Source organism: Dasypus novemcinctus, chromosome 1 (genome assembly GCF_030445035.2).
Source record: "Dasypus novemcinctus isolate mDasNov1 chromosome 1, mDasNov1.1.hap2, whole genome shotgun sequence".
Classification (NCBI taxonomy): domain Eukaryota; kingdom Metazoa; phylum Chordata; class Mammalia; order Cingulata; family Dasypodidae; genus Dasypus; species Dasypus novemcinctus.
In genome coordinates, this window is record NC_080673.1 from 20,390,755 (window position 1) to 20,404,793 (window position 14,039).

Here is a 14,039-nt window from a genome sequence, read left to right on the forward strand (position 1 = left end):
AGTGTTGTGTGGGGGGGGAGAGGTGGGGGTGGGGTGGGGTTGAATGGGACCTCACATATATATTTTTAATGTAATATTATTACAAAGTCAATAAAAAAATATGAAAAAAAAAAAAAGAAAGTAACAAAAGGGTAAAAACTGTAACTGATTTACTGTTGAATCCTAAATTCATCACAGCACCTATTCACGTAGTTGTTTAATAAGCAATTGACTAAGTGGGTAAAACAAAGCTGAACATTGATGGTCATTTGGAAACTAATGACAAATTTGTGAGAAAACATAATTTTTTTTTTACATGACTTTTAAAGAAATCTATTCAATGAAATCAAGTATATCTGTCTGCATTCTGTTTATATAACAGAGATGTTTAGGTCAATGTCTACACTGCTGACTAAAAGAATGGTATAGTGTTGTTAGAAAATTCTTCAGTGGTAGAATTGTTTGTGAACTGAAGCTATTGTATAATTTGTATGACTGGTATACCTTGGCTTTGCAACTTAATTCTTTTAAGCATTTTATGTTATTTTGAGCTGCTTTTTAAAAGTAAACCTTTTAAAAGTATTTAAGTAAACCTTTAAATACTTTTAATTTAGCTGTGCTTTTAATATGCATTTTGTAAAATGGAATTGTTTATATTTTGTAGAAAATGGTGCTCTCTACATAGTGATGGATTACTGTGAAGGAGGTGATCTGTTTAAACGAATAAATGCACAGAAAGGCATCTTATTTCAAGAGGATCAGGTAAGTTAGCATGTGATTGACTCTTACTCTAATGTTGAGTATAACTCTTACTCTATAATGTTATTGAGAAGTAGTTCACAATAAAATGCATTCAAAGTGTGTTTAGGTGTGTATTAATTTTTAACTACAAATGCTAGTTATATTACTGAGCAGTTTGCTATCATATCATTATCTTGTCAGTCACATTTTTGCTCTCATTAGCTTCTATCTTCTTTCAGTTTACCATCTTATTTATGGTCTGTCAATAACATCATGTGTAATATATGTTATATCCTATGCATTTGTGTGTATATACTCATTATAACTGATTAAATATTCTATGCCAAACCATATCTTCCTAAAATGTGGTATTTCACAGGTAATTCAACCTCTAGAAACCTAACATTGATAACTCTATTAAGTCTAATCTCCTCTGTTTTGATTTCAAGGATCTTTAGAATATGGCCCTATCCTACCTAAGCAAACTTTTTTTTTTTCTATTTTTCTCTAATGTACTACCTTTTCTCATTTATTTTACAGATATTTATTGAGTATGTACTTTGTATTAAGCACTTGGTCATGTGTTGTTTCCTTTGTACAGATCATTTTCCTTCTTGTCTATTTATTCTCGCTATTTCTTGTATTTTGGTAATGCTTTCCCCTCTCTGTTATTAATAGTCTATATTTTTTTAAAGCAAGGTTCAAGCCCGGCTCCTTCTTTAAATTTCCTCTAACTATTCCAGTCTTCCATGATCTTTTTCTTCTCCAAATTCCTGTTTCTCATCATAACCTATTCTTAATTTTAATTGCAAGTTTTTACATAGGGATTGGGTGCTAGGAGTGTTGTACTTGGTTATCTCCTTCAATTTTTAAAACTCCATGAATTAGTGGTTTTATCTATTCATGCAGCTTTTAAGAAAGGTTAAGTAGCTTGTCTAATATAGTCAGTGTTTGAACCTAGTTCTGTGTATCTCAAAAGTTTGTAAAGTTTTCTTTTTACAAACTTAAAGCAAATTAAAAAAAAAATTAAAAGTACAGAAATAAAATTCTTTTTTCCTTGCCATTCTATCCCTGAGATCATCACTGTTTTTTGTTATATTCTTTCAAACTTTCTATTAAACATTTACACATATACCTGTATACATTGAGACACATGCACATACAGAAATAGGATATATATCTTGCTTAAAAACTTCTTGTCCATCTTTGCATATTAGTCTCTATAGATAAATTATGTTAGTGTTAATAGCTGCATTATATTCCATTCCAGCAAAACCTGTGCTTTTTTATTTCTTTTTCTTTTATTTTCATACCTCATTTCCCCCTGTCCTTAGGCAGCCATTCCAATGTGTTTAATGAATATCTCTATGTATTTTTGAAAAAATGACTATCATTGTTTTGTATATGTGTATTTTAAATGTGTACATGTTGTACTATATTTCATTCAGTTTTACTTTTTCAGTTTTCTGATCCATCTATTTTGCTCTTCGTACATCTGTTGTTACTGGTATATGATGCTCCATTGTGCTTGTTGTAGATTGAATTGTGTCCTCCAGAAAGATATGTTCAGGTCCTACCCTTCTCCCCATCCCTGTGAATGTGACCTTATTTGGAAATAGGGTCTTTGCACATGTAATTAGTTAAGACGAGGGTGAACTGGATTGGGATGGGCCCTATTCCAGTTATGACTGGTGTCTTTGTAAAAAGAGGGAATTCAAGACACACATACACAGACAGAATACAACCATGTGAGGATAGAGGTAGAGATTGGAGTTATGCTGACTCAAGTGAAGGAACTCCCAGGGCTACCAGAAGTGAGAAGAAGGAAGCTTCCTCCCCAGAGGCTTTAGAGGAAACATGGTCCTGCCAACATCTTGATTTTGGATTGCTGGTATTCAGAACTATGAGAGAATCAATTTCCAGTGCTTTAAGCCACCCAGTTTATGGTATATACATGCAGTGTTCATCTAAGCCTACACTTATTTTGCCTATATCATGCACCTTCTTAATGTACTATGAATAATTTCACATTAGAATTGTTTCTCTAACTAGGTTGTAATTTACTATAGAACAAAGATGACAGTTTTTTCAGTGGCATCTCGGAGTATAATGGCAAAAGCTGAGTTTGTTGTAGGTACCACATGGGCACAGCTTATTAGCTAATTGATGATACTGTATAGATGGGAACTTTTAGGTTCATGGCAGTAACTACAAAATGTGATAAAGTGAGATTTTGAGTTACATTTTCATTAAGTACTCTGGTTTAAGTCATAGTACTCAAGCTATGCTTACCTCCTGTAAGTCCACTGGAAAGAGCATAGCTTACTGGAAATAGCATAGAACTTGGATTGAGAAGACTTGAGTTCGAGTCCTTTCTGTACTACTAATCAGTTTGGTAATTATTAAGAAGTTACTTAACTGTTCTGAGACTATGCTCATTTGTTACTAGGGATGTACCTACCATGCGACCTACCTCACTGTTATGGTGAAGGTCAAATAGCAATGTATGTTAGCGTATAAAGTACTATTTTTATTAGAACTTCATCAGGTATGTTCCATTTCTTGTACTTATTTTTATTCATCTGTGTTTTACGATTTAAAAAAATTTGCTAATAAATGCCAAACATTCCACTACAAAGTACATTGATATTCCATTAATTTGGTTCTACTGTAGAACATATACATATGTACATAATTAATTTCTTGTCCCAGAAATTACTGTGGACATCTACTTCAGTTTTTGTCCGTTTCTGAGATTATCCTTAATGAATGATAAAAATTGGCAAATCTTTTAAGTTAATAGAACTTTTCTACCCTTCTCAATTATAAATTTTGTAGTATAAATAAGGGATATTTATTTTAACCTACATGAAATGGGAAGAGGTCATTTAAACAAAAACATACTATGACTTTCTGAGCTTTGAAGCAGGAAAACTTAGAGGCCAGAGACTAGCTCTGTTAGGCTCTAGGATAGCATCAGTCTGAATAGTTTTGTCCATTTCTAGAATAGAAGTGGGAAACAGCAAGACACAGGAGATAAGACGATTCTTCAGTTGCTCAAGCCATTTCTTCAGTGTTACCTCCTTGTTTGTATGTCAGTACATCAAAAATCTGAAGTTAGGAAGTGACTTGATGTTCTGACTTTTAATCAGTAGTAAACAATGAGGTGAACTGAGTATATTTCCCTAGATATTCTTTGGATGGCCTTTGCCTAATTTCTGGATACATTTTCTAATGGTCTCCTTGTGTTCATAAATAATCTCCAGATATATATTCTTGATCTGATGCCTCAGAATCAGTTTATGTTCAGAAGTTTTCATAGGGAATCTGGGATTAGATTTCTAAAAACTCTATTATTTGCTTTAATGTACCAAGACCAGGAAACCAAGCCCAAGATATGCTACACCACATTTTTTTTTGTCCCCCCCCCCGCCCCAAACCCATTGTGGCTTTTTGTGTGCTGTCTGCTCTCTGTGTCCATTCGCTGCAGGCTCTTCTGTGTTTTTGCTTGTCTCCCTTCTTTTTCTGTTGCATCATTTTTGCTGAATCAGTGCTCCACGGCCTCTGCAGGCCGGCTGGTGCTCCGTGGCCTCTGCGGGCAAGCCTGCCTTCACAAGGAGACCTCGGAATGCAAACCCAGGGCCTCCCATATGGTAGTCAGGAGCTCGTCTGCTTGAGCCACAGCCACTTCCCCTTTACAGCATATTTTAACTTCAGCATATATAAATTTGAGTAAACTCCTTTCTTCTTGAAGGTCTCCAAATTTGCCAAAGTTCTTGGCTGCTAGAAAGTGACCTTACCATCTGTGACATTGGGACACTGTAAGTCACCAGGCTGATTTACTGGCAGAAATAAGCAGTTACATATATATATTTTTCTTTTTTTGGCTGAAAACTTCCCAAATTTAATGAAAGACATGAATATAAACATCTAAGACTTACAACGAACCCCAGAAAAGATAAATCCAAATAGACCAATGCTGCACATATGTATTTTTTAATAGTGGGCTTTTCATACTTGATTAAGTAAAAATCATTCTCAAATATGAGATTCCAGGTATAGCCTTGGTTGCACAATGATTTATCTAATTTTGTTCTTGTAAAACGGAGGATAGATTCTTATTGAACTATAGAAAATGACAGTATTCCCTGGAATACTGTAATTCCTGGAATACTGTAAGGAATACTGTAAGGAGAGTGCAGTAAAACTGTTTCTGATTTCTTAGAGGGTCATTGAGAGTCATATATCATTTAAAGATGTTTCATTTCAGTTTACAAAAGCATAATCCCTATCAAGGTTAGGGACTGCTTAAAAAAGAAAAATATTGACATACATTTTTTTTTTTTTAAGATTTCTTTTTTTACTTATTTCTCTCCCCTTCCCTGCCCCTCCCCCCACCAGTTGGCTGCTCTCTGTGTCCATTCACTGTGTGTTCTTCTGTGTCTGCTTGTATTCTTGTCAGCAGCACCCAGAACCTGTGTCTCTTTTTGTTGCGTCATCTTGCCATATCAGCTCTCCGTGTGTGCGGCGACATTCCTGGGCAGGCTGCACTTTTTTGCGCTGGGCGGCTCTCCTTACAGGGCACACTCCTTGCGCGTGGGGCTCCCCTATGTGGGGGACACCCCTGCGTGGCACGGCACTCCTTGTGCACATTAGCACTGTGCTTGGGCCAGCTCATCCCATGGGTCAGGAGGCCCTGGGTTTGAACCTTTGAACCTTGGACCCTCCCATGAGGTAGGCGGACGCCCTATCCGTTGGGCCAAATCTGCTTCCATTATATATTCTCTCTTTTTTTATTTTATTATTATTTTTAAAGATTTATTTTAAAAAATTTCTTTCCCCTTCCCTGCTCTCCCCCGCCCTCCCAGTTGTCTGCTCTCTGTGTCCATTTGCTGTGTGTTCTTCTGTGTCCACTTCTGTTGTTGTCAGCGGCACCGGGAATCTGTGTATCTTTTTTCTGTTTTCTTGCATCATCTTGCTGCTTCAGATCTCGGTGTGTGTGGTGCCACTCCTGGGCAGATTGGCCTTTTTTCGCACCGGGCAGCTCTCGTTATGGTGTGCACTCCTTGCTTGTAGGGCTCCCCTACGCAGGGGACACCCTGTGAGGCACGGCACTACTTGCGTGCATCAGCATTGTGCATGGGTCAGCTCATCACATGGGTCAGGAGGCCCTGGGTTTGAGCCCTAGACTTCCCTAGGTAGGCGATACTCTCCATTGAGCCAAATCTGCTTCCCCTTTATATATTCTTTAAATATAGAACATTTAAAAAGAAAACTAACCATATTCCAAACAAATAACCACAATCATGTTTTTCTATTCAGTTAGTTCGGTCTTAGTATTAATTCTTATTCTTCTGGCTCTTGGGCCAGGCAGTCTGTTTTCATGATGTATGTCTGCTTCTGGATTCAGAAAGAGTCTTGGAAATCCTGACTCAATTCACTGTTCATTCTAAGTGATGTCAGCATAAAACCTGTACCCAAGTCTCTCTATTTGTTAAAGTGTCAGTAGTTCAGAGTTCCTATTACATACAGTTCTTTCCAGGAACCTTCAGGGAAGCAGCAAGAAGCAAAACCTGTTTGACAATGAGTCTGAAAAACTATAGTTAATTTATTATAGTAACCAATACTATCAGAATAAAATTCTCTATTGGGGTAGAGTACATAACTATTTTATAAGGGTTTGATAAATATTTTCTTTGAGGGTAAAAATGGGCAGTAAAGTCACTGACAGACCTCCAGGACCTTCCCATAAAGTATGCATTTTTTGGAAATATTTATATTAATAACATTTTACATATGCATAACTAACTTGGGAAAGGCCTGAGTGTCTTCTGATTTGACAGTTCTTTTGCAGCTCTTTTAATACTCTTGAGCTGATTAATATGCATAGTGAGAGGTAACACAACATTTTAATTTTTCTAAATTTAGGATTTGGTCTTTATAAGGCAAAATTAAAAGGATTGTCAGAGGTTTGGTCACTTGATTAAGATAAGCTCATGGGTCCCTACAAACAATACTTGCTTACTTATTTAATCAAAGTGACAAAATACTTAAAAATAAATATTGATGGAAGTAATACAATGGTAAGAATCCTTAGATCTCTGATAAGTGAGGAAACTTTTTTGTTAGAAAAAAATCAGATGTTAAGGTCAACACAAAGCAGAGAAAATTATTCTGGTGGATATGGATTATCTGCTTTCTAGGCAAATTACACAGATGGTAAATCCTAAGTTCCTTTTACCTCTTTTAAGAGCTGTCAATTTACCAGTCTAATAAAAAGCCAAATCTATTTTTCTATTAATATAATATTTGGCAGTAAATTTTTTCCAGCTTTTTAAAAAATGATTAAACCCATCAAAACCCATCAAGTTTTGCATACTTTAGCAAAATTTTAACACAATTGCACAAAGAAACCTGAGTTTTGGAGCAGATAAAGATGACTTGTAGCATTGTTTCAGTGCTTTATGGCAGTCTAGAAATGAAAACATGTACACATAGAACAGTAATTCAGACAGGCCTATGATTATACACTGGCACAACATTTTATAACATTCGAGTTTGTATGGCCTCCAAAGCCATTTACTGTTGGGTTGATTACAGAATAAGTTTTCTGACCTCTGGTATTTAAGCTGTTTATGTCCAGGTAGAGCGTCTTTCATTAAGTGTTATTGCTGGTTCCTAAACACACCAGGCACATCAGAGGTGCTGAATAAAATTTTATGGAATTATAAAGAAGCACAGGTATGGGAAATATGGTAATGGAAGAACCCTCTCTGTAAAATTAGGGGTAGGTGATTTTTAAGGTGTTTTCTGGCTCTACAGGTAAACTTCATAACAATAGGACTCAACTGATTTTCACCTTCTTTTTGTACTTTTTCCTCATACCCACTCCAGTTGAATTATTCTCTCATTATGCATATAATTGTTATAAAACATGCATTTTTGATAAGTATTTGTTTATAAGTGTGTTTCTACTACTATATGAACTCTTCAAAGACAGAGAACTATATTTCATTCTTCTCATAAAGTCTTACACATACAGAAAGGCACTTAAGAATTTGTGTGCCTCCTGTAAATATCTATTGAACTGAACTGAGAAGTTTGTGTGTTAAAGAAAATTAAAAATATTTTTAGAAAATTAATTAAAAATATTCATTCTTATAAAAAAATACTGAGGAGAATAGAGTGGACAAAACCCTTGTTACCTTTTGTTCTTTCCCCTGCAGATCCACTTCCTGAGGTAAATACTGTTAACTGATGGGTAGTCATCATTTCTTTCTTCTCCATTCCCTTCTACTCATGCACACACACAGGCATATGTATACACATAAAAATTCATATGCAGTTATATGGAGTTCATGTATGCAATATACATACACATTCTTTTAGAAAAATAAATAGGATTATACTATGTATACTACTCTGCAACTTTCTTTTTTCACTTAATAAACAATGTATATAAAAGTACTTATTCTTTTCAGTGGCTGCATAATATTTCTAGTTTAGAGATAACACAATTTATTTAACCAGGTCCCTTAATAGACATTTAGGTTTTTTGTGTTCTTTTGCTCCACCAAAAATTGCTGTAGTCAACATCCTTGCACATATCTTTATATTTTTGTGCTACTGTAGCTGTACTTTAAATTTTGAAGTTTATCTGGCTCAAGTGGTACTTAAACTGAAAATTTTTATATCCTTTGCCAAATTACTATAATTAACCTTGCAACAAAAAGGATATGAAAGGCTTGTTTCCCTACATCCTGACTAAAATTGTGTATTATTTCATTTTAGTTGTGTTAAAATGGTATCTTGTTTTAATTATTTTTTTTTAACTTTGGAAGGAGATTAGTATTTTGTGTTTTTCCACCTCTCATCTGCCTTTCCTGTCTTTTGTCGATCTAATTTGGGTTACCAGTATTTTTCTCAGTATTAGTTAGAACTTTTTGTATTTTAGAGAGTTAGTAATGTATCAATTGTGTTAAGGTTATTTTCTCAGATTATCATTACACTTGATGATAGATTTTGCCATGTAGATGTTTTAAGTTTTACGTAGTCAATTTTGTCAGTCTTTTTCCTGTGATTTGTAGGTTTTGTATGTTTTGAAATTCTTGCTTTAATCCCGGAAATTATAGAAAATTAACCTGTATTTTCTTTTATCATTTCATATCTTTATGTTTAAGAGTATGATTTTAAATTATTTTGGTGTTAGGAATGTGTAGAAATTGAGCTCTTTTACTATAAAATAGTCAGCCCCAGAGAGTGTGTTTATATATGGTGATTGTGTGGAGAGAGAAAAAAAGCATTGTAGAAAATTGGTATATTTATAAACAAAAGTCACCCACCTTCACACTACTCTAAAATAGAAATTAATTCCATTTTTACTCTTCTCTTGACGTTTCTTTCCATATTCTGATTTATAGGAGATGTTTCCATAGCAATCGTTTGTATTTTAGAGTTACTATGTGCCCTATAGTACTGCATGCCACTTGGCTTGAGTATTTATTTATTTATTTATTTATTTTTTACTTTTAAAAAAAATTTATTGAAATATATCACTCATACATAAACATACATAATAAATGTATAATAGTTTTGAACTTACAAAACAAACATATATAACATCAAACATATATAACATCTCACCCTACCACCACTAAATTGCATTGTTTTTAAACCTTTTTAACTAATGAGTAAAGAGCACTGTCAAAATATTACTACTAAACAAAGTGTTTTTCCCCTAACCAATCTGATTATTATATCTCTATATCATTTATATATGAACGTACATAAACAATTAAGTGTATAGTAAAAGTTGTGAACTTACAAAGCAAACATGCATAACATCCATATATCAACCCTCCACCAACACCTTGCATTGTCGTGAGACATTTGTTACAAACTATGAAAGAACACTGTCAAAATCTTACTTCTAATCATAGTTCTTATCTTGCATTTGGTGTGTTTTTCCCCCAACCCGCCCTATTATTATTTTTTAAATATATTTTTTATGACAGAAGTTGTAAACTTACAGAACAATCATGCACATATGCAGAATTCCCAAACAACACCCCTCCATCAACACACCACAATGTGGTGTGTTATTTGCTACAGATAAAATATTATCATCTGATTATTGCCATGTCCATGGTGTACATTTGGCTCACATTTTCCATACTGCCTCAGTATCAACACAGTACATCTTTTGCATAGATGCAAGAATATTATATTATTACTACTAACCACAGTCCATAGGTCACCCCCGCTGTAATTTTCCCGTGCTTCTCCACATTCCCAACACCTTGCAGTAGTGATATACATTTGTTCTAGCTAACATTCTTGCATCTGTATCATCAACCACAATTCTCACCCACCTCTTGGTTTAATGTGCTATCCAGTTCCTAGTTTATTCTCAAGCATTCTGTCAATTGGCATTTACCTAACTAGACTACCATTTTCAATCACATCCCCATTTATAAACTAGCTGTTACTGTGTGTTACCATCCACTCTATACATTTCCACAATTTTACAGTAAAGCTAATTAAAACTTGTACATACATTAAACCTCAGTAGTCCACTCTGTCCTTCTCTTATCTCCTTTAAGAATCCACCATCTACCACCAGGTCTTGAAGATATTTTCCAATAATTTCTTTTAGAAGTTTTATGGTTCTTTTATTTTTAGTTTTTTGATCCATTTTGAGTTAGTTTTTGCAAAAGGTGTGAGATAGGGGTCCTCTTTCCTTCTTTCAGCTATGGATGTTCAATTCTTTCAGCACCATTTGTTGAATGGGTTGTTCTTTCCAAGCTGTGTGAGTTTGACAGGCTAGTCAAAAATCACTAGACCATACCTGTGGGGATCTGTTTCTGAACCATAAATTTGGTTCCATTGGTCTCTTATGTCTGTCTTTAGGCCAGTATCATGTTGTTTTTACCACTATAGGTAGGTACTATGTTTTAAAGTCTGGAGATGAGGGTTCTCTTTTCCTTTTTATGCTGTTTCTGGCTATTCAGGACTCCTTACCCTTCCAAATAAATTTAATGATCATGTTTTCACTTTTTTCTTTGATGCTCGTGGAATTTTTATCGGGATTGCATTAAATCTGTGTATCAATTTGAGTAGAATTGACATCTTAATGATATTTAGTCTTCCAATCCATGAACATGGAATGTTCTTCCAGTTATCCAGGGCTTTTTTGATTTGTTTTAACATTAATTTTCTGAATACAAGTGCTTTACATCATTGGTTAAGTTTATTCCTGACTATTTGAGTCTTATCTGTCATATTTTATTTTCACTACTCTTTTGACAATTTTAATTACTTTTATTGATATAATCTTCATTTCTAGACTCTCTTCCAGGCCCCTCTCTCCTGTCTTTTCTTTTCAGGCTCTAGCACACCCTTTAGTATTTTCTGAAAATCTGATACCTTGCTTAGAAATTCTCTCAGTTTCTGTTTATCTGTGAATATTCTAATTTTGCCTTCATTTTTGAAAGACAGTCTTTCTGGATATAAGATTCTTGGCTGGTAGTTTTTCTCTTGTAGTATCTTAAATATATCAGACCACTGTCTTCTTGCCTCCGTGGTTTCTGGTGAGAAATCAGCATTTAATCTTATTGGATATCCCTTATATGTTATGCATTGGTTAACATATAGCATTTCTCTTGCTGCTCTCAGAATTCTCTCTTTGTCTTTGCCATTCTGATGAGTATGTATCTTGGAGTTGGTCTATTTGGATTTTTTCGGATGGGAGTATGTTGTGCTTCTTAGACAGGGATGTCTATGTCCTTCAATAGGGTTGGGAAATTTTCTACCATTATTTCTTTAAATATTCCTTCTTCCCCCTTTCCCTTCTCTTCTCTTTCTGGGGCACCCATGACACATATGTTTGCATGCCTTTTGCGGTCATTTAGTTCCCTGAGACCTTGTTCAATTTTTTCCATTCTTTTCTTGATCTTTTCTTTTGTATGTTCACTTTCAGAGGCCATTTCTTCAAGCTCACCAATCCTTTCTTCTGCCTTCTTTCAAATCTGCTATTATATGATTCTAATGGTTTTTAAATTTCATTCATTGCACCTTTCATTCCCATAAGATCTGCTGTTTTTCTATGTATGCTTTCAAATCTTTGTGCTCATCCAATGTCTTCTTAATATCCTTAATCTTTTTAGCCATCTCATTGAATTTATTAAGGAATTTGATTGAACATGTATAATTCATTGTCTCAACTCCTTTATGTCATCTGGAGGCTTATCTTGTTCCTTTAACTGGGCCATAGCTTCCTGTTTCTTGGTGTGGATTGTAATTATTTGTTGGTGTCTTTGCATCTGGCTTACTAGAGTATTTTTTCTAGGTACGGTTTTTCTTTAGTTTAGAGCTTCCTCTCATTTCTCCCTTGCTGGTTATGCAGTAGGAGCCAAGCATGTAGTTGGTGCTATAAGCTGTGGAGGCTCAAGCTGCCCTCATTGCACCAGGGACCAATGAAGCTTCTTCCAACTTTCCTTTGCCAGAGGTAGGGACAGAGTCACAGCTATGTGGAATAATCCATGTGCAGACCTAGACCGTAGTTGCCCAGAGCGACTGATGAGGCTTCACATACCTTCTCCCCTACCTGGGGCAGGGATGGAGCTGCAGGTGTGGGCAGCAATCTATGCAGACTTCTGCTTTTCAGTCTATGCCAGCCAAAGTTCCCTGCAGTTACCTGTATAGGCTGGTCTCAGCCTCCTCCCCACCAGAGGCAGGGCTGAAGCCGAGGCAGGCTGCAGACTGATCTGCGTGAAAGAAACTGTCAGACTGGCTTCCTCTTAGGCTAGGGGTGGAGTCAGAATGGTGGCTACTGGCCTCTTTCTGACTTGGGCTGGTTCTCACCCCAGCTGTTCCCAAGATTATCTCTTAGCCAGCCAAGTCTCCCAATCAGTAGCTGAAATCGGCAGCCAACCTTCTCCTCCTTCCCTGTTCCTGGGAAATGGAGCTTCCAATTCCCGTCACAGAACAGCTCCTGGGACGACTCCTGCGCCACAGTAGGACAATCCCTGGCCTCTGTAGCTTGGTCAGTAATTTCCTGGAGTGGCTGGCTCAGGTCCCTGCAGCTTCCTTCTTCCTGGAGGTGGCACTGGGGCCTAGGCTAGACCTGCAGTATGATCTGGATGGGAAGAAGCTGGTCCCCACCAGCACTGGAATTCTCAGTCTACCCCGCTTCCCCTTGTGCCAGATGGGCATTAAGATGGTGGCTCCTGGCCTCTTTCTGACCTGGACAGGCTCAACCTTAGCTGTTCTCAGGATCATACTGTAGCCCACTGAATTTCCTCATCATATCTGAAATTGGTGCCCAACCGTCTCTTCCTCCCCCGTTTTGGTGAAGTGCAGCTTTTAATTCCAGCCGTGGAACAGCTCCCAAGGTGTCTTGTGCCTCCAGTGGAGGATGGACACTGGCCTCAGTGGTGTGGAGTGCTCTACTTACGAGTCTTCTCTGAAGATGGGCAGTCTCCTCCTTTTACTCCCCCAGGGACATTGCAGGATGCTCTTCTGGCCTCCTGGAGCCCCCAAACAGGTGCTTCAGCTAGTTCCAGAGAGCTCTGGATGTTTGCTACCTGCCCTGTAGCAGGAGCTGACTCTAGGAGCACCTTACTCCACCGCCATCTTGCTGGTTCTGTTATCTATTTTTAAAAACTTGTTTTATTTCTCCCTTTCCCCCCATTGTCTGCTCTCTGTCACTGTGTGTTCTTCTGTGTCTGCTTGGATTATCTGGCGGCAGTGGGAAACTGCGTCTCTTTTTTGTTGCGTCATCTTGCTGCATCAGCACTCCCTGTGTGCGGTGCCACTCCTGGGTGGGCTGTGCTTTTCTTCACGTGGGGCAGCTCTCCTTGCAGGGTACACTCCTTGCGTGTGGGGCACCCCTATGTGGGGGCACCCCTGCTTGGCCCAGCACTCCTTGCATGGCAGCATTGCATGTGGGCCACCTTACCACATGGCTCAGGAGGCCCTGGGGTACAAACCCTGAACCCTCCATATGGTAGACGGATGCTCTATCACTTGAGCCACGTCCGCTTCCCTTGAGTATTGATTTAATGTCAGTGATTACAAAATAAAAATGAATTATAGCCTAAAAATATTTTAAAGGACTTAGTTCCCCTTAACCCCACATTTTTCCTGAATCTTTTTAATAATCAAAGAAAGACTGCTTTACTGTGAAATGTGAATTTTAAAAGACATGACAAGTCTTATTTTTACTTTCAGATTTTGGACTGGTTTGTACAGATTTGTTTGGCCTTGAAACATGTACATGATAGAAAAATTCTTCATCGAGACATAAAATCACAGGTATG

At 36.9% G+C, this 14,039-nt stretch overlaps 1 protein-coding gene across 1 annotated transcript in view; it reads left to right on the forward strand.

The window, feature by feature from the left end:
- NEK1 (NIMA related kinase 1) overlaps positions 1 to 14,039 on the forward strand; it is a 250,427-nt gene that overhangs the window by 17,712 nt on the left and 218,676 nt on the right. The window contains 2 exon segments of the mRNA XM_058309299.2: positions 644 to 741; positions 13,951 to 14,034. Of these exon segments, the coding sequence (XP_058165282.1) occupies positions 644 to 741; positions 13,951 to 14,034 (182 nt within the window).